Source organism: Candoia aspera, chromosome 2 (genome assembly GCF_035149785.1).
Source record: "Candoia aspera isolate rCanAsp1 chromosome 2, rCanAsp1.hap2, whole genome shotgun sequence".
NCBI lineage: Eukaryota > Metazoa > Chordata > Lepidosauria > Squamata > Boidae > Candoia > Candoia aspera.
The window spans coordinates 1047401-1074815 of NC_086154.1; the positions used below are offsets into that span (position 1 = coordinate 1047401).

Consider the following 27415-nt stretch of genomic DNA (forward strand, 5'->3'; position numbering starts at 1 on the left):
CGCTGGCCAGATGTTGCAGCCCGGGAGGAGCGGCGGCGGCGGCGGCAGGAGCAGGAAGAGGCGGCGCTGGGCCCGGCGGCAGGAAGGGCGGCCCCGCCTCTCTAGGGCGCCCCACTTCCTGGCTTTAACCCCGGGAGGGCGCTTCGTCGGGAAGGGAGGATCCCGGGCTGCGTCTCCCCGACGAGCGGAGCGAGGAAGGAGCGGCGCTGCCATCCGGATCCTCCGAGAGGTTGGTCGGGAAGGCGCCTTGGGGATCTGCGCCGGCAGGGGAAAGCGCCCGCCCTCGCCAGGAGCCCCCTTCTGCTGCTCTGGGGCCGCCCCCCCTCCGAGGCGGGGAGGGGCCTGGGGGCTGCCGGGGAGGGAGGGCCTGGGGAGCTGGACGAGCCCTGGGCCGCCTCCCTGCCTGGGAGAGGGACCCCGATCGGCCAGAGCCCCCTTGGGCTGGAGAGCCTCCTGCTGGGAGCCCCTCTGCCCACGCCTTGCCGGGCGGGGGAGCTGAGAAGGAGGGAGGGGGGAGAGCAGGCCCAGGGGGGCTTCCTTGGTGGGGGGAGGGACGCGGCCCCTGATGGGGATCCCCAACTCTTCCCGCAGGTCTGGTCCTTTCGGTGCCAGCAGCTTCCGAGAACCAGGACGCGCCTTCCAAGCTTTTGGTTCTTCAGGAGAGCAGATGGAGGCCAAAGATGCAGCAGGTAAAGGACTTTGTGACGCTCCAGTTGAGAGCTGGGAACAGCGTGGCCAAAAGACCCGACAGAAGATCCTGGAAGAAGGAACCCTCCCTTGGGAGGTCCAGCGCCAGCAGTTCAGGGGATTCTGCTACCTGGAGGCCGAGGGACCCCGAGTGGTTTGCAGCCACCTCCACCGCCTTTGCCTTCAATGGCTGAAGCCAGAAAGGAACACCAAGGCGCAGATGCTGGACCTGGTGCTCCTGGGGCAGTTCCTGGCCGTCCTGCCCTTGGAGATGGCCAACTGGGTGAGGGAGTGTGGAGCCGAGACCAGCTCCCAGGCGGTGGCCCTGGCCGAAGGCTTCCTCCTGAGCCAGGCCGAGGACAAAGAGGAGCAGGTGAGAGGACGTGTCACCCTACAGGGAACATTATTCCTGCTTACTCCAAAAAGTCCCACCAGAATTTTTTTGAATTCCCAATACAAGAAAATTTCACTGTGTCTTTGAGACAATTTGTCAGGATGGTGGAAAGTCAAAAAATTCCTCCCTCCCCACTTAGAGATGGTGGGGATGGCCTGTCTGTGGGTGAAGATGAGAATCCTCTTTCCCATGAGCCAACCGCCTAATTTTTCTTTTGGGTCTTCACATGCAGGGAAGTTCCAGTGAGGTGGATCCACATGTTCCCAAAGCAAAGGAGGATCCATCACTTCCTTCTCACAGGACATTCTTTGGGGAGATTTCCCAGGAGGAACAAGTTCAAGATATCTCACCAGGTAAGTGACCATCCCTTCTTCCTTCCCTAGACATTAGACCTCTGATATTTTTCTTCAGGAATTCTAGCTGTCTGACTTCTTTCATCTTCAGGAACTGGTTTTTCAGGATTAACTTCAGTCCAGAAGGTGCTTTATATTGTGCTACTCCAGAAATTGTTAACAATATGTTCTAAAACTCTTCTTGCACTCCCATCACCTTTGTAGGGGACTGTGCAACATCAGTTGAACTTCTTGAAACATACCCTTTTTCTGGTGGAGCAGCAACAGGAATTCAGCTTCCAGCTCAGGTAGGAGAAGCCTCAGCAACTAAGATTTGCTGTAAGGACACCTACAGTTCATTAACCTGCATGTATAAATTTGTTGAATGAATGAATGAATGAATGAATGGTTTGCAACTGGGTCAGACTTCCCCCAGAATGTTGGCAGATAAACCATGCACCTCAATGGATCATAGATGGCTAAGATATGACCTTCAGGGTATCTCAGATTGGATTCAGGAAGCCTCATCACCCAACACCCCAGCCTGCAAATCAAATTATTACATTGACTTGACTCCCATTGTCTTCATGGAAACATCCATGCAGTTTTCTTGGCAACAGCATGAAAGTGGCTTCCTCTTGCCTTTTTTGGGTATGTTTCTTAGCTTCCCAATCTGGCCGATATCTCTGGCATCTCCTGGTCACTTCCCATCAAAATCATAAGAAGCCCCATCCCCGAAAGGCCAGGTGCTGTGACCTGCTGAGACAACACCATCAAACCAGGCCAGATCTCTGTTCTTTATCAGAGGTACTGGAATAAGTTTCACTTTACAGTATTAGCTCTCATCCAAGCAAAGCTTCGAAGTATGAACAGTCTTCAAAAATCCTTAAAAACGCAGAATGTGGGCACTGTGTCCTCTATCAATGAAACTCTTGATCCATGCACAAATCCTGGTATTACGGTGCGACAGCTTTGGACGGTTTCCTTAATTTTATTGACTGATTGATTCAATTTATATAGCTGCCCATCTCAAACCAATGATTCTGGGTGGCTAACAGTCATAAAAAACAGTCAAACCATTAAAATAATACAGAAGAAATTAAATAGCAGCCAAGAGATATTAAAATCCATCAGTGTCAGCACAACCAGGAAACGGGGCCCTTCACACACTCAGGACCCCAGGCCTGGGCACACAGCCAGGTCTTCAAGACCTTTTAGTCCTTACAGTGGATAATAGTTGGTTTTTTATTATGTTTAATGATTGGGCATTTGTCCTCAACATGAACCACAGCAGTTAGAGGTTTGTAAGATGTTGGATTATCCAGGAAGTTTTCTGGCTTTGAAAGTAAATTCAAGATTTTTGCTTTGGTTCAACTGGTACCATACTGGCCAAAATGTGTTAATAGTGACCACAGCTGTCTTTAATGTTAGCTAGCAATGCTGATATGGCACAGATGCAACTAAGCCTGGTAATTTTAATTTATTCAATATAGGTGCTGTATGACTGTGAAAAAACTCTGGGCAGCTAATAATAATAATAATAATTTCTAGGTTCTTGGGAAGAACACGATGTGAATGAAGGCCAACACCAGCTAAAGAACTGACAGTTGTGATTTCACATTGTTGTGAATAATAATAATGATAATAAAATAATCACAGTTCCAAAAATACCAGCTAAGGTAAAAAATGAAATAAAGAACAAGGTGGCAAGTCTGGTCAACAACAGAGCTCACAAGGGGCTCCAGACACTGCAGCACAAAGCTTGGGAGAACAGCCAGGTCTTCAAGGCCCCCAGATACTCCATCAGGGTGGGCTCCTCCCAGATTTCAGGGGGACCTCATTCCAGAGGGCAGGTGCTACAACAGAGAAGGCTCACCTCCTGGGTCTCAAAAGACGACAGTGTTTAACTGAAGGGATCCAGTGTGCACCAACCCTATCAGCTCATATCAGCTGGGCAGACACCATGGCAGATAGAGGATGCCTCAAATAACTGGGCCCTATGCCATGTAGGGCTTTATAGGTCATAGCCAGCACCTTGAATTGCACCTGGAAGCAAATTGGCAGCAGTGCAACTCACAAAACAGAGGTCCTACATGGGCAATACCAAGGCATTCCCATCACTGCTCATGCCATTCTGGACCAGTTGAAGCTTTTGAGTGGTTTTCAAGGACAACCCTACATAGAACGCACTGCAATAGTCAAGCTGTGAGGTCACTAGGGCATGAATGATAGGAAAGAGCACAACTGGCACACCAAATGAGGCCACGCAAAGACAATCTTAGCCACAGGTGCCACCTGCTCATTGGGCAGGAGCTGTAAATCAAAGAAGACCCCCAGATTGCGCAGATTGCGAATGGGGGAGTACGACCCCACCAAAGGTCAAAGTTAGAATCTCCCTGGATCTAGGCAGCCCTAACAACCATAGCTACTCAATCTTGGTGGGATTATGCTGAAGACAGTTCCTCCCTATCCAGACCCACGTAGCCTCCATGCACTGGGACAAGACTTTGACAGCCTCATTTGGCCAGCCCAGGGTCAAAGCCCAGTGGTTTCATGTAGATGTTGAATAGGAGGGGAGGGAGCACTGAACCTTGTGGCACCCCACAAAGGATGGGTGTAGGGAATGAACTCTTCCCTCCCCCCAGTTAACACTGACTGGAACCAGCCCTGAAGGAAGGAAGAGAACCACTACAAAATAGTGTCCCCAGTTCCCAGCGCTGGGCCAGAAGGATACCACAGTTGACAGTAACAAAAGCAGCTGAGAAATCAAAAAGAACAAGGATGAACGCACCACCTCCATCCTGGTTTCACCAAAGGTCACCATCAAGCGCAACCAAGGATGTCTCCACACTGAATCCTGCCCAAAGCCTAACTGAAACAGACCAAGATAATCCGTTTCCTCTAGGGTTCTCAGCAGCTGCAGGCTGACCACTTTTTCAACAACTTTCCCTAAAAAATAATCTACACATTCTGTGTCTTACTGCAGTGCATCATGTGACGGCCTTGATTATCCTAAGCCATGATGGGCAACAGAAGTCAGCATCTGTGGAATCATCTCATGCCCTTTCTGCCTTTTTGCAAAATGTTGTTTACCCCAAAGGGGAATAGCATGATGGATATATAGTAATGTCTGTTCTGGGACTTGTGTTTCAAAATGTTTTTGAGCTGCTCAGTTAAGTAGGAATGTTCTTGTTCTCTTTTCAGGGTCCTGTGTCTTTCCAGGAGGTGGCGGTGTGTTTCACAGAGGAGGAGTGGGCTCTGCTGGATTCCACCCAAAAAGCCCTCCACGGGGAAGTCATGCGGGAGAATTCTAGAAACGTGGCTTCTCTGGGTAAGGGCCCTTCCTTCTCTGAGTTCATTGTGGAACCAAAAACAAGTGAGAACTAGTCAAGCAAAAGTCCCTATACAATCATTTATTCTTGAAACTTCTTTTTAAGGATCTCATCCTCTCCGTCTAGCCATGTCTGTCTGTCTCTCAACCAGTCCTTTGTCTTTTGCAGTTGGATCCATATTCCTTCTCTCACTTTTGTATTCAATCCACATTCACTCAAAATCCCAGTAGAATTATAGTATATATATCATTAATGACACGGTGAGCCATATAATCAGTGCGCTTATTGAATAGATCATTGTTGTACAAGCAGGGAATACCAGGAGACTCAGGGACACGATCACAGACCCAGTATTCACAGAAAAGTCATTTTCACTTCTCCCCATCAAATTATTTTTCTCCTTCCTTTTACCGGTGAACATCAGGGGTCCTTTTTCATCAGAGGTTATCTTTAGATTTGCACCATAATCTTCTTCCCTGGGCTCTCCTAGATTTTGCAGGACACATAACCTTATATATGAGGATTGATGATGTACATACACATCCAACATACATATGTTGTGGTTCTGAAGTCCTGACTTTTCGACTATGAAAAAATCCTTTCCTGATTCCTTTGGCAGTAATAATGGGTAAACATTTTCCCTAGCCAAACTATAAGTCACTCCAGGTTAATGCTAGTCTCCAAGATAGAAAAGTGGAATGTTCTGTCAGTTGACTCCAGCTGTTTGAAATCCAGAGTCCTAATATCTGCAGGCAACATCTCAATCCTCCTAACTGTAGCATTTTTTCATTACAACCTTTTTCTTTCCCCTTCCTTTTCATTCCTTCATCTGAGCATTTATTTAAGAGGAAGAAAAAACCCCAGTAACATGCAACTCATGAAATCAGTGGGAAACAGTCCAGCAAAAAAATCACATCTGAGATAGTTGTGTAAGCAAAATCTAATATAGGCTTTAACAAAATATACAGAGAATCTTGGAGATGCTGATCAATTCCCATTAGAATTAGCTTATTCACTACTGGAAGTTGATCCTTGGTGCCCCATTCAGGTTCTGTGTGAAAGGTCTAAGAAGATTTAGACTTATTTGTGCTCGCTCGCTCTCTCTCTATTTATTTATCATATTTTTATCACTGCCCATCTCCCCCACATGGGGGACCCTGGGTGGTTCACAGTAAAAACAATTTAAAATTCAATAAAATTATAAATAATACCAATACTCAATAAATATAAAATACAATAAAATCCAAACAAGGGCAGATGAAATTCAGCCCATAAGGGATAAGGCTGGTCCCTGCAGGGCTGGGGAACTAACCAGCCCCAGGAATGGCTCTTCCTCTTCGCACTCCAAGCATGGTGACAAAACCAGGTTTTCAGCTGTTGTCTGAAGTCCAGAAGGGAGGAGGCTAACAGCATTTCCGGGGGAAGGATGTTCCAAAGGGCGGGAGCTGCTGCAGAGAAGGCCTGCCTCCTGGACCCCACCAGATGGAATTCTCTTGCAGACAGGGTCCGTAGCATGCCTTCTCTGCATGACCGGGTGGGACGGGTTGATGTGACGCGGATCTCTCTCTCTCTCTCTTTCTCTCACTCATTCCTCCCATAGAAGGAGATGAACAGGAAACTGAGGATGATCAGGAGCTAGATATGATGATGTCAGAAACAGTCCAGCAAGAAGTGGAACGAGCAACATTTGAAAGTCAGTGGAGATCAAAGATACCCAAGGAATACCACCCTAAGTATATGGGAGATAAATCATCCCCTTCGCAGCGTGTGGAAGTCCATGAGTTCTCAACCCAACAGGAACATACAGGAAATAGAATCAAGAATTGTCCACCAGATAGCACAATATTAAAAAAGAAGTTGGACTTAGATAATCAGTGTGCAACCAAGACTAAACACAACCATAATGAATGGGGAAAACCTGAAACATCTTTCAGGCAAACCTCTCCTTCTTCATGTCAAGAAACCCACACTGGGGAGAACTCCTATAAATGCACAGAGTGTGGAGAGGAGTTTAGTGATCCCAGTAACCTTGCGTCCCATAAAACCATCCATACAGATAAAAGAGCACATAAATGCCCAGAGCATGGAAAAAATAGCTTCAAGCAGAGTACTCTATTTACTGCCCAGACAAAGCTCCACAATGAGAAACCCTATCAATGCAGGGAGTGTGGAAAGAGCTTCAGGAGTAGCAGTCACCTGACTTCCCATCAAAGGATCCACACAGGAGAAAAACCATATAAATGTATGGAGTGCGGAAAGAGCTTTAGACAACGCAGTCATCTTATTTCTCACAGAAGGATCCACTCAGGTGAAAAACCATATAAATGCATAGAGTGTGGAGAGAACTTCAGGTTGAGCAGTCAGCTTACATATCATATGTGGAACCACACAGGGGAGAAGCCATATAATTGCACGGAATGTGGAAAAAGTTTCAGCAACATCAGTTCCCTTACTTGCCATAAAACTATCCACACAGGAGAAAAACGATATAAATGCATGGAGTGTGGAAAGAGCTTCAGGAACAGCAGTCACCTTACTTCCCATAAAAGGATCCATACAGGGGAGAAACCATATAAATGCACAGAGTGTGGGAAGAGCTTCAGAGACAGCTCTGCCCTTGTTTCTCATAGAACAATCCACACAGGAGAAAAACCATATAAATGTATGGAGTGTGGAAAGAGCTTCAGCCAGGGATACTCCCTTACGTCCCATCAAATGATCCATTCAGCGGAGAAACCATATAGATGCATGCAGTGTGGAAAGAGCTTCAAATGGAATAGTCACCTGACTTCCCACCAAAGGATCCACACAGGAGAAAAACCATATAAATGTATGCAGTGTGGAAAGAGCTTCAAGAATAGGAGTAATCTCACTAGCCATAAAAGGATCCACACAGGAGAAAAACCATATAAATGCATAGAGTGTGGAAAGTGCTTCAGAGGCAGCTCTGCCCTTATTTGCCATAGAACAATCCACACAGGAGAAAAACCATATAAATGTATGGAGTGTGGAAAGAGCTTCAGCAGGGGAAGTTCCCTTACTTTCCATAAAAGGATCCACACAGGGGAGAAGCCATATAAATGCATGGAGTGTGGAAAGAGCTTCAACCAGAGTAATTCCCTTATCTTCCATAATAGTATCCACACAGGTGAGAAACCATTTATATGTACAGTGTGTGGAAAGAGCTTCAGCAAAGAAGGTTGCTTTACTTCCCATAAAATGATCCATACAGGGGAGAAACCATATCAATGTATGGAGTGTGGAAAGACATTCAGGTTGAACAGTCAGCTTACTTCTCATCAAAGGATTCACACAGGAGAAAAACCCTATCAGTGTATAGAGTGTGGAAAGACATTCAGATTAAGCAGTGATCTTACTTCCCATAAAAGGATCCACACAGGAGAGAAACCATATCAATGCATGGGATGTGGAAAGAGCTTCAAGCGTAGCAGTGATCTTACTTCCCACAAAAGGATCCATACAGGGGAGAGACCATATCAATGTATGGAGTGTGGAAAGACCTTCACAATGAGATCTTCTTTGACTTCCCATAAAAGGATCCATACAGGGGAGAAACCATATCAGTGCACGGAGTGTGGAAAGTGCTTCCGTGAAAATGGGTCTCTTACTATTCATAAAAGGATACACACAGGAGAGAAACCATATCAATGTATGGAGTGTGGAAAGAGCTTCAGGTTGCGCAGTCAGCTTGCATCTCATAAGAGTATTCACAGGAATTAATCCATATAAATGCATGGTCTGTGGGCTGTAGGAGAAAAAGTGGCATTAGTTAGAACAGGCAAAACATCCCTTCCCTAAAATACCTTCCCAGGGGCTTGGGCTACAGTAACCCTCTCAGCTCAGTCATAAAAGCCATAGAAGGCCCAGAAATGTTGATAAAGCTGGGAGAAGATACTGAGTGGTAAGCAAAGGGTCTGGGAAGCAAGGCCAGTATACGATAAGCCATAAAAAAATTCCATAGAAACTTACTATGTTCACATAACATGTTGTTCTCTCAAGTACACCATTATTTTTGTAATTCTATCCCATTACCTCATAGATTCCACTTCATATCTGACCTAACTAACCAAGGCGCCTGTCATATACATGCTTAACTCAATTACTTTTGACAATCGTATGTATATTCTAGTTTGCGTAAGTGTATATAGAGGGATTGCCTCCTTGTCTCTTTAGATTTTGCTTTTGCTGCCTCCAGTAGTATAATAAATATATTCTTTGGTGGACAGATGTTCTAGTTTCTCTTTTAAATTAAATCTTGGGACAATTTGTGTGAGTATTTTCTTTTACAGGAAAAAGATTCAGTTATGTTTCCTGCTTGTACTGACATGAGTTGCATGAGGTGTTGAAAGTATAGGAACAGTTAATCTTATTGCTCCTCAGTGAAGCCATTAAGGAAACAGACTAGGTCTTGGAATCTTCTGGAGGATTCTGGAACATTATTTTCTTCTGGGCCGTGATGATCCAACGGTTCCAAGGGTGATCCAGCAGTGTCCAGAAAGTAAACAACTCAGTGCTTTCTGTACTGTATCGGTTTGAGAAGACATCAATGAGTCCACACAGGGAGAAATCACAATGATATTTATAATTTACATTAAACTATCTATACCATGGAGTAAATTTAAATGGCTGGATCATCGATAAAGCAGTGTGGATAGTGTACAGGAAATGAGCAATGAAGAGAAGTGAAATAACTTTGGAAACAGTTGATGGGAGAAGATTTTCAATCATAGGAGTTATTGATTGATTGATTGACTGATTGATTATGTGCCACAAGAGTTCTTGTCAACTCTTAGTTACCACATAGATAGATTTTCTCCAAGACAATCTGCCCAATCTGATCCTTCAGGTCTTCCAACAGTGCACCCATCACCACTGTAACTGAGTTCATCCACCTTGCAGCTGGTCATCATCTTTTCTTACTGAAGAGCAAATAACTAAAAAAAATCTCTAAAAACGTCTATTTTATTCTCAGAATTCTAGCTGGTAAAATTAGGATATTCACACTGCATAAGCTTTCTTTTGAATCATATACAATATATATGCAACTTGATCTGGATGTGGATATTACCCACATCCATGGGAAAATCACTCTCTGTTGCTTTTTAGCTTATTGGTGCTGTCCCTCACCCCACCCCTGCCAGGAGGTTAAGATCTATTAGATCAGCCTGCATCTGATGAATAATGGGCCTGGCTGGTGTCACGGGTTCTTTTTTTTTTTGACCCAGATTCAGTAGACACAAAGCACTGGAAACTTGGACGATGGATTAAGCTTTGTATCTCCCTTCAGTGACGGGAGGGTGGGTGGGGAGACTTTTATTATACAAAAGGAAAGCTTTAAATAAAAGAAAGGAAGTTGAAGGCTGGTGCAGAAATCAATTTTAATAATAAAAGTTTCTATTTTAACTACCTATTATCTATAAGCTCTTTATCTACACTAGGTTCTGTAGAGCCCAATTTCGCTATATTTTTGTAACTTTCTATTCTGTGTCTCCAATATACAGGTAGTCCTCGGTTAATGACCATTCATTTGGCAACCATTCAAAGTTACAGTGGTGCTGAATGAATGGTAGTTATGCCTGGTCCCCAAAGTTATGCCCATTGCTGAGCCCCCATGGTCACATGATCAAAATTCCAGCACTTGGCAGCCCGCCTGCACTTAGAATGACAGGGGTGCTTATCTCCCACCCACCCACGCATCTCGCCCTTAATTTCTGCCCTTTTGGCCACCCTCCATTCTGCCGGCTCTGCCAACCCTGCTGCCCTGGCTTCACTTGCCCTCCCACCCTGTGTTCCACTTGCCCTGCCAGCCCCATCTGACCTTCACTGTTTTCTTCCTTCTGCTGCTGAGGTGCGCCTGACTTGGCCCTTCATGGGGCAGCTGCTGGCCGCGCCAGGCCTTCTTCCTTTGTCCAAATTGCATGCTGCCTTCTTCCGAGGCTTTGAAACCTTCCGAAGCCTTGCAAGAAGGCCCACGCAATTTGGACAAGGCAGCGGAGGGCAGGGCGGCAGGGCCTGCAGAGGCAGCAGAATGCAGGGTGGCCAAAAGGGCAGAGATGGGGGGGGGGAGAGGTGGGGGGGAGTTTTAAGAGAAGGCAGTCCCTTACCTTACTGAGGCTGGAACAGACCAAACCGGGAACGGCTTGGATCGGAGTGGTGCTTATTCGTTTAGTCGCTTCCGACTCTTCATGACTTCATGGACCAGCCCACGCCAGAGCTTCCTGTCAGTCATCAACACCCCCAGCTGCCCCAGGGATGAGTCCGTCACCTCTAGAATATCATCCATCCACCTGGCCCTTGGTCCCCGATATTGTTATCCTTCCTATACAGGTCTTCCGTATATTCTTGCCACCTTTTCTTGATCTCTTCTTCTTCTGTTAGGTCCTTGCCATCTTTGTTTTTGATCATACCCGTTTTTGCCTGGAATTTACCTCCAATGGTTCTAATTTTCTGGAAGAGGTCTCTTGTCCTTCCTATTCTATTGTCTTCTTCCACTTCTGTGCATTGCTTGTTTAAAAATAATTCCTTATCTCTTCTGGCTAACCTCTGGAATTTTGCATTTAATTGGGCATATCTCCCCCTATCACTGTTGCCTTTTGCTTTCCTTCTTTCTTGGGCTACTTCTAGTGTCTCAGCAGACAGCCATTTTGCCTTCTTGGTTTTCTCTTTCTTTGGGATGTATTTTGTTGCCGCCTCTTGAACAATGTTGCGGACTTCTGTCCAGAGTTCTTCCGGGACCCTATCTACTAAGTCCAGTCCCTTAAATCTATTCTTCACCTCCACTGCATATTCCTTAGGAATATTAGTGAGCTCATATCTAGCTGATCTGTGGGTCTTCCCTAATCTCTTTAGTCTGATCCTAAATTGTGCAAGAAGAAGTTCGTGATCTGAACTACAGTCAGCTCCAGGACTTGTTTTTACCAACTGTATAGATGTCCGCCACCTTTGGCTGCAAAGGATGTAGTCAATCTGATTTCGGTGTTGTCCATCTGGGGAAATCCATGTATAAAGCTGTCTCTTAGGTTGCTGGAAGAGAGTGTTTGTTATGGATATTGAGTTGTCTTGGCAAAATTCTATCAGCCTATGTCCTGCTTCATTTTGTTCTCCCAGGCCATGCTTACCTGTAATTCCAGGTGTCATTTGACTGCCCACCTTAGCTCCAGCACGACAAGGTAACAATCCTTTGCTGAAGGGATCGGAGTGGGTCCTCACCTAATGACTGGGTGTGATTTAGTTAATGACGGCAACTGGGACTGCTGGGATTGCCGTCGCTAAGCAATATGGTCACGTGACATGCTTTACAGATGCATTGCTTAGTGACTGAAATTCCAGTCCCAATTACTGTTGTTAACTGAGGACTACCTGTACTGTGTTTGTTTGTTTGTTTTATTTATTTATCTATCTATCTAATTTGTCCCTGCCCATCTCCTCCCGTCGGGGACTCTGGGCAGTTTACAGTAATCAATTACTGTTTATGATTGCCTCCTATACTTCTGTTGTTCTAATCCCTGTATATCTCTATGGTTGTTTTCTATAGAGCTAAACTCCTTTCCCCACAGAGTTTGGTCTGTCTTTTTTTTTAGTTTCTGCTTTCTATTGCTTTTTCATCCAAGTCTTTAATTTTACTTTGCCTTTTCTGCTGGTTTCTCCCTGGCCAGGCCTGAGGGAAGCAAAAGTTTCACTATATTTTCATATTTTTCTTTCCATGTCTCCAATATATTTGTTTTTGGCTGACTTCTATAATTCTGTGGTCTTAATCCCTGTATATCTCAGTGGTCACTCTCTATAGCGCTAAGCTCCTTTTCCCACAGTGTTTGATTGGTCTTTTATCTTTTTGTTCGTTTCTGTTTCCTGTTTCTGTTCTGTCAAAGTCTTCAATTTTTCTTCTTTTTTCCGCCGGCTTCTCCCTGGCCGGGCTCCCCGACTGGTCTCCTCTCCCGACCCTCAGCCGCATCTGAGGGAAACTCTTCCCTCACGCCGCCGGTCCTGAGGGAAGACAAAACACGCCTCTCTCTCCCGTTTGCTCAGCTGCTGCTGCTGCTGCTGCTGCTGCCTCCTTCCAGCTGCCTCTCCTCATCAGGGCAGCCTGCCTGCCAGTTTTACTCTTCACTTTGGCTCTGTTTGTTCAGCCTATGACTGCGAAGCCCGCGCTGGCAGAACTCCCAGGCGGCCATCTTATCCTCCCTCCTGCCTCCCCAGCGGTGCTGTCTGATTGGTCACTGCTGTTTGATTGGCAGGTGGGTCGTCCTGACGACAGGGGCGGGCGAAGGAGGAAGGGTGGAAAAACCACAGGGGCTTATGATCTGCTCAGGTAGGCTGTCCTTCCATTGCTGGGCTCCAGAGGGCGCTTAAGGGTCTAGCCTGGGGATCTGATGAAAGGCTCGGCTGCCGCCCTGGTCCCTGCCTGGAAGGGACTGGGAGGAGGACCTTGAACCGAGCTGCTCCGCTGCGACCTCTCATTGTGCTTCGGTCCGGGGCAAGGGGGGAGCGGGGTTTGGGCCTCCAAAGGTCTTCAGGAGATAAAGCTCCAGAAGAGATGCCTAGAGCACTGTTGGAGGAAGTCCAAGAGTGAATCTGACCAAGCCCAATACCACCCAGAGATTACATCGTGTTGCTGAGCGCTGCAAAACATTGTTTTTCTGCTCCTGCCACATCCATGGGCAGCTGACCAGCAGCCCTTTTTACAGTGACTCCTGCATGCTGGGGAAAAGTTCGGTCATAGGACCATCTGCAGGGCTGCTGTGAGGAATATGCTAGGCATCTGGCAAATAACATTGCTCAGGCTTGCTGGGAGTTGGACAGAAGCAAGGTCTTGCATGCTTAGTTGCAAGAAGTTTGAGCATGTAACTCCTGAGGAGATGGACATGATCCTCAGGTCTGCTAAGCCAGCCATCTGTTTATTAGATCCATGTTCCTCCTGGTTAGTGAAGATCACCCAGGAGGTGACGTATGGTTGGGTCCATGCTGCAATATTTGCTTCCTTGAGGGTGGGGATGGTCCCTGCTCTCTTGAAAGAGGCAGTAATGTGTCCCCTACTCAAGAAGTCTTTGCTGGATCCCACAGTGCTGGTCAATTTTTGTCTACTCTCCAATCTCCCCTTTTTAGGGAAAATTGTTGAGAAGATAGTTGAGCTGTGGCTACAGAGGGCCTGGAGGAAACTGATTTACATCCCAGTCAGGTTTCAGGCCAGGACATAGTACTGAAACCTCTTTGGTCACACTTGCTGATGACCTCTGGCAGAGCCAGGACAAGGACAGGGCAATTGTCTTGGATCAGATGTCATCATACATGAATGGCAGCCAATTGTACATTTCAACCTCAGGCTGAAAAGGCAATCCTTCAAGAACTTGTCCCAATGGCTGGAGGCAGTGGGGTTCAGGATGTGGAGGAACAGATTCAAGCTCAGCTCTGACCAACTGAGTGACTGGGTTTCTGGAACACCCAGCCCCCTGGACTGGGGATGTTTCATCTTTAATCCTGAATGGGGCTGCACTTCTCCCTTCATGACTGGCACATAATTTGGGGGTCTTGCACTCACAGCCTCTGCTTGAGGAGCAGGTAGCAGCTGTAAATAAGAAGGCCTTTGCACAAATCCATCTTGTGCACAAATTGAGCCTTTTCCTATAGCAGGGAGTCCTTCAGACAGACACTCATGCTTTGGTCATCTTGTGTGGCCTATTGCAATACTCTCTACATGGGGTTGTCCTTGAAATTGTTGGGGATTCAGTCTGAAGAAGGAGCACAGCACTGAGGAGAAGACCCAGGTAACTGGTGCCTGCTTTACAAGAAAGAGGGACCCCAACCAATGGGAAAGCAAAGATTTTTAAAGAAGTTGAGGGCTACATGGCGGGAAATCCTAGGGTTTTGATTTGCTGGCCAGTTTGGGGAAGCTAGACAGGTCCCTGTACCTGGCCCTTTCAGAAGGGCAGCAGAGCTGGGGAAGCCCATTATTAAAGGAGATGGAATGGTGAGGTGATCAGCTGATGGAGGAAGGTTGGGTGTGGTGGATTTCAGTGGTGCTGTTGGTTCTCAGGAAGGAGAGAGCACATTCCAAGGAGGTGGAGGAGATAAGAGGAGGCACAGTCTGGGAGGCAATGGTGGGAAAACGAAGAGGTTCAGGACAGCCCTGCCCCAGAGTCTCCCAGGTTATTTCCCCTCAGGTTAGGTAGAGTAGCTTCAGTCCGGCAAGATTCTGTCTATACGGTGTGAACAAATAAAGAATTGGAGTTTGAATGGACTGACTCTTCGTTGTTCTTGGGCTGGGCCTGACATTGGGGTTTCTCTAGATTGCAACTCCCTCCTTAGGGCTGTGCTGTGAGTGGGTGAGGAAGCTTCTCTTCTTTGGTCTAGATGGGATGGCAGGGGGCTTTGTCTGGGGCCAGGAAGGTCAATCTGGGTCTGATAGGATTAGGTAAGGGGAGGAACTGGGTTTGACCTTCATCATATCCAACAGATGAACGGAAGGGTGCAGCTTCCATTTTGTTCGTTAGAATAATTTTCTCCATTACAATTCCCCCCTTTCGCTGCTTCTAGCAGCAACCTTTAAGAATATCTGAAGGGTTGAGGTTTTATGAGGAATTGAAACCACTCGGAATGCAGTGGCATGGGTAATGATAGGCATGCCACATCATGCCCATGCAACACCTTTGCTTTGAGAGCTGCACGGGCTACCAGTAGGCTTCCAGATGCAACACCAGATGCTGGTTACCATCTACAAAGCCCTTTGTGGCACAGGGCTGGTTAATCTAAGGAACTGTCTGCCCACCTTTTACAATCAGGCAGAATTGGCATACTCCAGGTCCCCTCCATTAAGCAGTGTCATCTGATGGGACCTAGGAAATGCATCTTCTTTGTTGCTGCACCCACCCTCTGGAACAACATTATGCGAGATCTATCTGGCCCCACCCTGACCGTGTTTAAGAGTGCTTAAAACCTGGCTCTTCCTGCAGGCCTTGGGCTAGTCTGGGTGATGGCTCCTGTATACTGTATTGCTTTTAGAATGAGTGGACTTCCTTCTTCTGAATGCCCGTGGCTTATTTTATTTGTATCTTTTTAGTAATTATTTTATTATTGCATGCTGCGCAAAGTTGGGCGGCCTTATACGTACAATGAATAAATTAAATAAATAAACAAATAGCGTTAGTTCATTAAAACAAAGAAATCATAAAATGTTTTACAGATTTTCATCATCATTCATAAAATTTCAGGTTGATCTTATCTATTAGTTTTGGCTCTTCTTTAGCCCTCTCCTAAAATCCACTGGGGCACATTGGACTCTTACACCACGGTAAGAAATCACGCCTAGGTTGAATTCAAGGCGGCTCCCCCTCTCTCAAGCGTCTTGTGGCTGGAGGGAGCTATCAGCACTTGAGATTCAAAGCACGGTATGGTGATGTCAACTGGCCAGGAAAAGGAGAAACGTCTACAGAAAGAAAGCGAGAGGAAAAAAACGTAAGAAGAAAGATGTAAGAAGCCCAAAGAAGATTGGAAACGGTGGTGGGACTTTGAACAAACTTGTAATCATCACAACCTGTTACAAAGGTGATCAAATAGTGAGATTCTGGTGCCAAGTGTATCTGTCCAAAACCTGTGGTGGCAGCCAATTTAGCCAAACGCCCCTTGCAAAGCATGCAAATGCTGCTGCCTTGGTGGTACAGGGTGGTGTTCCCACTCCACAGCCTTGTTTACTACCCTCACTTGGATGAGAAAATGGGTTTCATTGGCACCTTACTTAGGTACAGACAACATGTCGCATCTCAAATGCCTGCCTTCACGTACTGCTTCTCCAATGGTTTGTTTAATTCAGCATTCACAGCTTCTGCTGTGGCACCCGCTTAAGTCTCAGGCTCTGGGCAACAGGCCCAGTGACTCTTACACCAGAACTTCATGAGGATATGCAGGAATTTATCCACGGTTTTAAATAAAGAGTTGGTCCAGCTGATCAGTTGGTCCAGTTGACACTGAGAATGAGGAGCAGCAGCTTTGGAGTCAGGATTAGTTTCCTCTCCGAAAATATCAAGGGCAAAGGTAGTAGTAGTAGTTGTTGTTTTGAGCAAGTGGTGACTCCAGATCTCTGAATGCAGACATAACCTTCAACCGCCTTATAACTCCAAGGAAGCCTGCTGTCAAGTAACCCAAACATGTGAGGGGGTGGGGCTGACCATGGACAACACAGAAATAGATGTTTTTCTCAGCAGCTTCTTTAACATCTTGTGCGCAAATCTTGCATAATAAAGGAGAGCTGAAGAACAGTGTCGGAGGCAATGGCCGTCTGGTAGCACAGCCCGCTGAAGGAGTGCCAGTGCTGGACTTCCCAAGTGAACCCTTCCTTTTTTTTTGCCCAGTCCTTCAGCCAGAGTTCACCCTGCTCTCACCCTGAGCATCACGACCTATTTTTTGGGTTGGTTCTTTGACCTCCATCTTCTCCGAAGAGCCAAACACCTCAGTGCGAATCTGCCCACCCTGAGAGGACCAAAAATATGGGGAGAGTCCCCGTCAGGGCCCTCTTCCTCCTCCTCCTCCTCCTCCTCCCCTCCCCAAAGAGAGGCGTCATCAGGGTCTGCCTGTTGCCCCTCCCTACTTCTCAGCCTCCCAACTCAAGGTCTCAAGCAAAGGGGGCTCCAGCTGGGTCAGGGCTTGTCTTCTGGGCAGGGGGGGGGAGGCAGTGAAGGTACCTCCCCCCCCAGACATGTCCCCCCCCCCAAGCTCCTTGCTGGCTTGCAGCTTCCAGGGCACAGCGTCCCTCCAGCCACCTCCTCCCACCAGGAGCCCCCAGACCCCCAAGCAAGGGAGGGGGGGAGGGCTTCCCCAGCGCAGCCCCTCCCCTCCCGGGTCTGCAGGCAAGCCGGGGGTCCCTTCCCCGTGGAAAGAGGAGGGCTTCCCTTGCAACGTCCTCCTGCCTTCCAGGAGGGTCTGCATGCAGACCTCCACCCGCACCCGCGCTTGCCACGGCCTCCTCCTCCCGCTGTGCCACCTGCAGGGTTAAGGGTACCGAGCGCCGCTTCCCAGAGAGGCCACACTGCTGGCAAGGAGCCCCCCACCCCTCCTGCCCAAGCACCCACAGCCCCCTCTGACTCCCAGAGCAACCCCCCCGCGCATGCTCAGTCGCCGTCTGAAGCGGGCGCCGCTCGCTGGCGCCCGGGCGGCTCTTCCTTGCGGCGCCCCCGCGGGAGTCTGGCTGGCCGGGGAAGCCGGTGCCCGCGGAGCGCCCCGACTATTGAACCGAAACCGTTCGGAGCGCCTGGCGGGGAGCGGAGCTAGGTGCGGGTCTGCAGGATCTCAGGCTGCGAAAGAGCGGAGCTGTGCCCGTGGGAAAGAAGCAGGGTGCGGGCCGGGTCTTCCCGAGGTTTGCGCTGAAGGTGCATTTGGGGTCTGGACCGCGAGAAAGGCACCCCTCCCCCCTTGCTGCAGAGGAGACCCTTCCTCTTTCCTGGGGAGGAGGACACCCTACCTGCAGGCCTGCAGGCCCGGGAAGGGGGGCTGCTCTGGGGAAGCCCCCCTCCCTCGCTTGGGGGTCTGGGGGCTCCTGGGGAGAAGCTGGAGCTGCAGGAGAGCCATTTCCGGCCTGGGCACTTTGGAAGGGGAGCTGGGCAGGACCCCCACTTCCTCCCCCCTTTGGAAGTTGTACCCTGAGCTCCCTTTGAATTGAGACCCTCCAGCCAGTCCCCCACCCAGTTCAAGCCTTGCAAGGTGGGTAAGAAGGAGGGAGGGACTGAGGAAACCTTCCTTTGGGAGGGGGGAAAGAGGGGGCTCCATCCTCACCAAAAGGGGCCTTGATGGGGACCCTCAACTCTTCCCACAGATTCTGGTCCTCCAGTGCCAGCACCTTTAGAGATCCAGGAGATCCCATCAGAGGCTTTGCATCTTCCCAGGAGTCCAGAGGGAAGATGGAGTCAAGAGTCCCGGCAGGAAAAGGGCCTTGTCATGATCAGGTTGAGTATTGGGAAGAATTTGATCAAAGGAGCAGACAGAAGGTCCTGGAAAAAGACAACCTCACTTGGGACATTCAACGCCAGCAGTTCAGGAGATTCTGCTATCAGGAGTCAGAGGGACCCTGAGTGGTTTGCAGCCACCTCCATCAACTTTGCCTTCAATGGCTGAAGCCAGAAAGGAATACAAAGGCTCAGATGCTGGACCTGGTGCTCCTGGAGAAGTTTCTGGCTGTCCTTCCCCCAGAGATGGAGAAGCGGGTGCGGGAGTGTGGAGTGGAGACCACTTCCCAGGCGGTGGCCCTGGCCGAAGGCTTCCTCCTGAGCCAGGCAGAAGAGGAGGTGAGATTATGTTTCACTATAAATGGCTCCCTAAGCAGGATTTTGGGGACTGCAATATGAAGAGATGTTAGTAGCTCTTTGAGACATTTTCCCATGGCAGGTATGCAGTGGAAAACATCTTCCATTTCCACTGATGGAAATTGAGGTGGTTTCCTGGTGGTAGAAGACAAGAATGTCCCCTTTCCCATGTTCTTCATTGCTGGTCTTCACGTGCAGGGAAGTTCTACTGAGGTGGATCCACAAGGTCCAAATGCAAGGGAAGATCTATTAGATCACTCTCTGGGAATGTTCTTCAGGGCAATCTCCCAGGAGGATCATCTTGAGGACATCTCACCAGGTAAGGGATGATCCCCCCCAACAATTCCCAGCTCTCTTCTCTCATCTTCAGAATTTGGTTTGTCCAGATTAGGTTGAATCTGGATGCAATATTATATAATGTCACCCCAGGTATTGTTAACAATATCTTCTCCTTCCACCCTCTTTGTCTGCCTCACAGGGGATGGTACAATGTCAGTGGGCCTTGTTCAGAGTTCTTCTTTTTCTGACGGAGCAGCAGAAAGATCCACTCTGCCTCCAGTTCAGGTTAAAAAAGGGTCATTATGTAGACCATGGGCAGAAATGGTGGAGAGGTAACCACGACATAAAAAATGGGTTCCAAGGAGCCTCATCACCACCACCATCCCAGACTGCAGGTGTAAACATTTTAAGGCAGGAAAATCCTCTTTTGAGTCAAAGTTGACTCTTCTTGACCTCATGACTTCTTCTTGACTTCAGCTTCTTCCTTTATGATCTAGGCTATTACTAATGGTCTCCCATCCAAGTTCTAACAGAAACAATCCTGATTAGTTTTCAGGTGTAGGCAAGGCTAGATGCTGCAACCTGTTGAGAGAATGCCATCATAACAGGCCGGGTGCGTTTGCGATGACAGGGCTTCTGGAATAAGCTTCACCTTAATGCTCCTGCAGGCAACGTTTCATGTGAACCACACAAGCAGTTTCAAAATCCAAATGTGGGCTTTGTGTCTTCCATCAGTCCGAGCGCTGACGTTGAACTACTTCTTGGCTTTAAGGTTCCAAAACTAATTGCCTCAATTTCAGCCCTTAAAATGGATAAACGTTGGCTTTTCTTTCCTTTTACCAAGGATCAGAGCCCTTGGTCCTCAAAAAGGTCCTGAAATGTGAACCGTAACAGTTTTTAGTACTTTGCAAAGTTTTGGTTAATCCAGGGAGGCTTCTGGCCTTGAAAGCATATCCAGAATACAATACCACTGATTTTTTAGCTTGTTTTCTGAGAGGAATTATGATCAGAATAAATGTAAAACTTGAAATAGACAAACACTGGTCTTTCTGGAAGTTTACCCCTTACTTTCCAGACTTTGTGGTTGACAAGATTAATTCTAATTAAAAGAAAAAAATGGACATTTTCTTCCCATTTTCTAGAGGATAGGAGAAGGCTTTGGCATTGTCTGACAGATATTAATATATGTAACTCTCATCCACAGTTAAGGCTCAAGGCAAAACATTTAAGGTTTCTGAAGGTTCCAGTTTCTCCTTGGGCCATGGGATTTTCTTTACCTCTCTCAAAAAGGAGAACACTTGCTTAAATTCCTCTACAGTCAAATTCTCATTCCTCCCTGAGTTGGAGACCTGCAAAAAGGAGGCAGCGTTGTCCAGCTTGGTCCCCGAGTTGCTGGAAGTCCAGCAGCATATACATTTAATAAATAATAGTTATTATTTTAAAGAGGGAAGTGTTGAAACCAGGGATCTCTGAAAGACCTCATGGGTCACTGAGAAGGTGTCAAACGAGACTGCCAGCTGTTGTTCATGGGATATTGTGCTTTCTGGCAGTGAAGATCCAGCAGAATCCGTAGCTGTGAGCTCTACCAGTTGCCTCTCGCATGGTTTGGGAGCCTGCAGAGAAAATGGTCATTGACTGCCTTGGAGGGACATCCATGTACTGAGAGTGTGCGCCAGGCCATTGCACGGAGCACTGAAGTTGGTGGGGCGTGGGGAGAGTATGTTGGCTTGTAAGATGTCCTCTGGATTCACGCTTGCCTAGAATAGTGTGAACATGTCTGCAGTAAAATTGGGCATCGGTGGCATATTGGCTAATGAGTGAGACAATTGATCATAATTGCCCTTACTGTTAGCAGGGAATGCTGCAGGTGGCAGGGTTGTGACTAAGGCAGGTAACCGAGTCTGCACTTCCTCTATTTTATTAAAAGCATTGTGGGAAAGCCTCAACTGATCAAAGCCAGGGTGGGCAGCAGAGGTCAATATCGACGGGAATATGTGGGCTGTTTTTTGCCTCTCTGCATTGTGTTGCTGAACATCCCAAAAGGAAGTCGTGGGATGAGTATATACAGATGGGTGCACATACCTACTTTTGTGATCTACAAATTAAGGGAGAGACAGTTACAGGGTGACGAGGTTCGTTGTTGAACTGGAGGTGTATTGGATTGCAAGGATGGTGGTTGACACAGAAAACAAGACAGTGGGGGCTTTTTACGCCTTTTACTGTATACAGTGGTGTTATTTACGGCAAGTATTTACACGTTCCCGGTGTTCACCCAGTGTCAGTCGCTCCCAGTGACTTTCCCCCTCTGGCTCTCCTGCTTCCTCCCACTTTGTCTCTGTCTCCCTCCCCCATTTCTGGGCTTGACAAGAGAGAAAGTGAAAAGAAAGGAATGGGCTGGATTTACTGTCTTGTGCTCAGCATGGCTTGACTCCTCCTGGAACCGCTCAGCCAACCACTGACTGCTTCTCTGCTGAGGGAAGAACCCCTCGGGGTCTTCCGCCCCGTCCTCCCCCAGAGACCAGGCCTTCTCTGCCACTGCGTTACCCTCTGGTGAAGCTGCTGCCTGCAGCCAGCTGGGTCCCTCCTTCCCATCCTTGGGTGGAGCTCTCGTCCCTCTGGGTCCACTTCCCTTCTTCCAGGGAAGCCACTCCTGGACCTTTCTTCTCCCTTCCTGACCAGGAACCAACAACTGCTCTGCACACTTAGCTCCTCTCTCCATCCTTTCTCCCCAGCCACTCCGTACACAAACTCTTTCTCTCCTCTGCTGCTTCCTCTAATTTTTAGATTAGACCAGCAGCATGTCCGCCAGCAACTGAGGAGGTGGGTGTCCCCCCGGGGCTCTAGTCCTCGACACTTACATGCCAGGCTGGACCAAGGGGACTGCTGTCTCGACATCTCCCCATACCAGCCCTGGCCAGCAGCCAGGGCAGCTCATCAGCCCCCGTGACAGCACAGCTGCCCTCCACGGCCGAAACTGAGCCACCTTTTCTCTTTTTACTCACCATATGCTGGCTCACAGGCCAGGCCACTAAAACCCATGTGCCATGGAAACCCTTCCAAGTCTTTTTGAGCTTAACTGCTGATCTAAATTATAGAATTATAGATTTGGAAGAGACAAGAAGGATCATCTAGTCCGGCCCTCTGCAGTGTGCAGGAAAACCAATTCAACGATCCTCAAGACACGGCTGTCCAACCTTTTCTTAAAAACCAGCTCAACTCTTTGTATTGTTTTGGTAGGTCAGCTCTTCCACTGTTTACTGTCAGGAAGTTTTTCTTACATTTAAATGAAACCTAGGTAGCTGCAACTTCCCATTGTCTCTAGTCCCAGTTACTGCGGCCATGGAAAATAGTTCTTGACTGACTTCCCTATCGCTTTCTACTTTGGGCCTGAACAATGAGCTCATATCTCCTCTCCATCGTCTTTTCTCCAGAAGATGAAGATCCTCAGTTCCTTCAGCCTGTCCTCAAAGGACACGTTCTCAAGTCCCTGAATCAGCTTCACTGCTCTCCTCTGAACCTGTTCTACTCTGTCAATATCCTGGAAATGTGCCCAGAATCATATAAAGCCCTCCAGGTTTGGTCTCACCAGTGTAGAATAGAGGGGAATAAGGACTTCTTGTGCCTTTCATGTGCTGTAGTGGTGCTTCTGATGCAGCCCAGAACTTCATTGGCTCTTCTAGCAATCGTCTCACACTGCTGACTCATGTTCAGCTTATTGTCAGCGTAAACGCCTACGTTTCCAGGCCATGGATCCCATCTCATTCCTGTGTCCATCTTTTTTCTCCTTAAATATAGCACCTGACATTTCCTTCTGTTGAAGGACATCTTGTTCCTTCCAGCCCAGTCTTCCAGCCTGTCCAGATTAGACCACAATCTTGTTCAATGAGCCTAGGCATGGGCTGGATGTCCTCATTTTGTGGCATCTGCAAATTTAATAAGCAGCCCATGAATCCCATCATCCAAGTTTTTAATAAAAATGTTGAATAATACTGGCCCCAAGAGAGATCCCTGTGAAGCCCACTGGTTATTGCTCTCCAACTCGATATCGAGATGTCGGTGGTGACTCTGTGAGTGTGGTTAGCCAGCCAGTTGTGGATTCATCCTACCGTGTGTCATCCACTTTAAGAATGTCCATGAGAATATCATGTGGGCCCTTGTCAAAAGCTTTGCTCAAATCAGGAACATTTTCTTCCTCTTTCAGAATCCCGTGTCCTTCCCGGAGGTGGTGGTGTGTTTCTCAGAGGAGGAGTGGGCTCTGCTGGATTCCACGCAAAAAGCCCTCTACAGGGAAGTCATGCGGGGGGGGGGGATTCTAGAAATGTGGCTTCTCTGGGTAAGGGCCCCTCTTTGCTCCTGAGTTCAGATAGTTGGGACAGGCATTTTGAATTAGTCAGTTTGTGTGTGGCTTCAGTCTTCTAGCTGAAAAATGGGAAGATCCCTGTTTCTTGAGCTCTCAGGAAGGTGAAAGAACAACATTCCTTCTGGTGATCTATGGTGGAATCATTTCATGTCCTGCGTTTGAGGGTCCAAACTTTCAACTTTTGTCAGTCTCACCATGAATAGACCGATCCATTGGCTGAAAAGAGTGTGTGTGTGTGTGTGTGTGTGTGTCAGAGCTTCCTGTGACCCCACAGTCCCCTCAGAATCTCTCTCTGACCTCTCTGATCCCTGTTAAAGCCTCTGCCCCTGAGCAGCGGGATGGGCCTGATGGCTTCAGGGACCTCTTTCAACACACTGGGATTCTGTCCTCACTCACACGATGCATTTTATTATTTCAGTGCTATTCGTGTGCAGGAGAGTTTTGAAGTTCGCTTTCTTGCCCTTGGAATTCTAATTCCTCTACATAAATTAAAAAATAGTGAGAGAAAAACACCAAATGGTATACTGACGTTCCAAAAGTTGAATCTCTTTAATGGCACGTTATAATTCGGTACCCTTTAAAAAGTTTGTTGTTGAGTCACATTTCTGAGATTCTTTTAAGAAATAAAATTTGCAGCATGAATGTAAATACAGTAGAGATCATGTAGATCTGTTGAAAGGAGTGATTGTTTAATTGGTTTGTTTCCTTTCCCTCTGTCACAATTGAATATTCTGCCTTTTAACAGGGACGTTCTCTAGCGGAACCGTTCGTCAGAGGAAATCCCTTTGCACTCTTCCCCACCAAATATTTTTCTCCTTCCTCTCCTCTGTTCACAAAAACAGCGTTTCTTTCTGGGTCAATGTACAATAGCCTTCTTTCCATGCCTCTCCTAAAGTTCTTGTAGAATACATGATGTTACAGATGGGGAGTGATGACGTAAATAGCCATCCAGCATACCTGCGTTGTGGCTGTGATGTCCTGTGTTCCACCCGGAAAAAGCCCTTCCTGATTCCTTCGCCAACAGTAATGAGCAAAGTGACGGAAAAATAAAGACCTCTCCAAATTACAGATTGGTTGGCCCCGTGGACCCTGGAGAGGATGCTGATGCTGGGGAGAGTGGATGTAATGATTGCCTATCCTAACAGAGTCAGACTCACAAGCAGGAACTTAATGATATCTGATTTATTGTGAGAATAGTATGCAAATACAGAGAAAGCTGAGAATGAATAAAAGCGCGCCAAATACAAACTAAAAACCCTCGGCTCAAAACGTAATCCCTCCCCTCGCCTGGCCGTAGCAAACTCCCCCCCCCCCCCCAGGTGCTGGTAACTGTTTTCTGCTGATGTCCTGGGAAAGTAACCTTGAACACATGAGATAACCCAAACACATTCCAAACCAACAGCCAACAGATAACAACTCTCCGAGATGGAATCCTCCTCCCTTCCCAGATCAAACACGTATCAGGTAAATGACATGTGAAACGTTACGATGTACCAGGAACGTTGGAACGGTGAACATGACAGTGGAGGGCCAAAGGAAGAGGGGCCGACCAAGGGCAAGATGGATGGATGACATTCCGGAGGTGACGGACTCGTCCCTGGGGGAGCTGGGGGTGGTGACGACCGACAGGAAGCTCTGGCGTGGGCTGGTCCGTGAAGCCACAAAGAGTCGGAAGCGACTGGACGAGTAAACGACAACTGGCCCCGTGGAGATTTTCCAGTCACCCAAATGGAAAAACGGAATTCTCTGCTCCGCTCCAACTGCTCAAAATCCAAATTTCTAGGAGCTGCATCCTTGTTCACATCTTCTATCTGTATCTTATTTTCTTACTTTTATGACATTTTTTTCTTCCTCGCTGCATTTTTTTTAATCCGTTCAATCATGTTCAATTCTCGGAGACTGCCTGGACAAAACCCCTGAAGTTTTCTTGGAAGATTTTTCAGAAGTGGTTTGCCATTGCCTCCTTCCTAGGGCTATGAGAAAGTGACTGGCCTAAGGTCACCCAGCTGGCTTTGTGCCTAAGGCAGGACTAGAACTCCTGGTCCCCCGGTTTCTAGCCTGGTGCCTCAACCACTGCACCGAACTGGCTCTGTCCTCATTGCATAGCCTTACTCTGTTGCTTATTATTTGCTCGACCGTAAATTGAATAAAGAAACAACAAACTCTATTTCTTAGAAAGAATAAGTACTAATCTCCACCTTCTAAAACCAGTGGGAAAATCATCCGACAGTGATTATGTATAAGGCAATTGTGTAGTCAAAAAGTAAGGTAGGTTTCAAGAAAGTGTAGAGAGGAGACAGAGAATCTTGGAGGTGCTGATCTGATAAATCTCCATTAAAATTATTGGCTAAAGGAATTGGTCTTTGGTAGGATCTCTGGTTGTATCTCAAAGCTCTAAGAACATTTACTGTTTCTTTCATTCTCTCCCAAGGAGGACATCAGCAGGCAAATGAGAATGATCAGGAGTCAGATATGGTGACATCAGTAACAATCCAGCATAAAGCGGGAAAACAGATACTCGAAAGACACTGGGGATCAAAGCCACATGAGGAAAACCACTGTAAGTATATGGGAGGGAAATCGTCCAATTTGCAGTGTCCAAAATTCCATGAGTTCCTCATCCAGCAGGCTAATATTGGAAACAGAAAGTCAAAAATATTCAGAGATGAGTCTGACCGCAATAATCAGTGTGCAAACCAGAGCAGAGCCAATAGTATTGAATGGAAAAAGTCTGGAACCTGCTTCAGTCAAGATCTCCCTCTTACTGTATTTCAGCAAATTCATAGTACAACTCAATCTTACAAAGGCATGAAGAGTAGAAAGAACTTCAGCCTCGAAGTCCTCTTTCTTCCCATGACAGAATCTACACTGGAGAGAAGTGGTATGAGTGCATAGAAGGTAGAAAGAACTTCCGCACAAGCAGTAATCTTGCTTCCCATAAAAGGCTCCACACTGGGGACCGACTGTATGAATGTAGGGAGTGTGGAAAGAGCTTCAGCCAGAGTAGTGGCCTTACATCTCATCAACGGGCGCACACAGAAGAGAAGACACACGCAGGCGTGGAGCGTGGAAAGAGTTTCAAGGATAGAAGTGATCTTAATTTTCATAAAAGGATTCACACAGACGAGAAACCATATCAACGCAAAGAGTGTGGAAAATGCTTCAGCCAGAGTGGCAATCTTACTTCACACCAGAGGACTCACACAGGGGAGAGACCATATCGGTGCAAGGATTGTGGGAAGAGTTTCAGTTACCATAGTTCTCTTATTTCCCACAGAAGGATCCATTCTGGGGAAAAGCCATATAATTGTATTGAGTGTGGGAAGAGCTTCAGTAAAAGTAGTAACCTTACTTCCCATAATAGGAGCCACACAGATGAAAGGCCGTATAAATGTATGGAGTGTGGAAAGAGTTTCACATTGAATAGTCAACTCATTTCCCATAAGAGGATCCACACAGGAGAGAAACCATATAAATGCCTGGACTGTGGGAAGCGCTTCAAGGGGAATAATCAACTTACTTCCCGTAGAAGGATCCACTCATGGGAAAACCCCTATAAACCATAGATCGTGGAAGGAGCTTCAGCACCAGGAGTTGCCTTACTTCCCATATTAGGATCCACTCAGGGGAGAAACCTTATAAATGCATGGAATGTGGAAAGAGCTTCAAATGGAGTAGTCATCTTACTTCCCATCAAAGGATCCACACAGGAGAAAAACCATTTA

At 47.3% G+C, this 27415-nt stretch overlaps 2 protein-coding genes and 2 pseudogenes across 3 annotated transcripts in view; 3 read left to right on the forward strand and 1 right to left on the reverse strand.

The window, feature by feature from the left end:
• LOC134491912 (zinc finger protein 420-like) overlaps positions 1–8989 on the forward strand; it is a 40049-nt gene extending 31060 nt beyond the window's left edge. Inside the window, exons 2-5 of the mRNA XM_063295972.1 lie at positions 1314–1434; positions 1639–1721; positions 4618–4744; positions 6346–8989. Of these exons, the coding sequence (XP_063152042.1) occupies positions 1314–1434; positions 1639–1721; positions 4618–4744; positions 6346–8486 (2472 nt within the window). The 3' untranslated portion in view covers positions 8487–8989. The remainder of the gene's footprint in view (positions 1–1313; positions 1435–1638; positions 1722–4617; positions 4745–6345) is intronic.
• LOC134491907 (zinc finger protein 91-like) overlaps positions 1–27415 on the forward strand; it is a 362387-nt pseudogene that overhangs the window by 278825 nt on the left and 56147 nt on the right.
• LOC134492034 (zinc finger protein 208-like) overlaps positions 1–27415 on the reverse strand; it is a 216664-nt pseudogene that overhangs the window by 152746 nt on the left and 36503 nt on the right.
• On the forward strand, positions 18817–26197 carry LOC134492014 (zinc finger protein 496-like). Of its 2 annotated transcripts, none has more exons than XM_063296141.1 (4): positions 18817–19033; positions 19250–19370; positions 19530–19615; positions 26122–26197. In XM_063296141.1, exons 1-4 carry the CDS (start codon positions 18890–18892, stop codon positions 26167–26169), a joined length of 399 nt encoding a protein of 132 aa, XP_063152211.1. In that variant the 5' UTR covers positions 18817–18889; the 3' UTR covers positions 26170–26197. The 2 variants fall into 2 exon arrangements, with proteins under 2 accessions (XP_063152211.1, XP_063152210.1); XM_063296140.1 differs by lacking the exon at positions 26122–26197 and adding an exon at positions 23532–24244.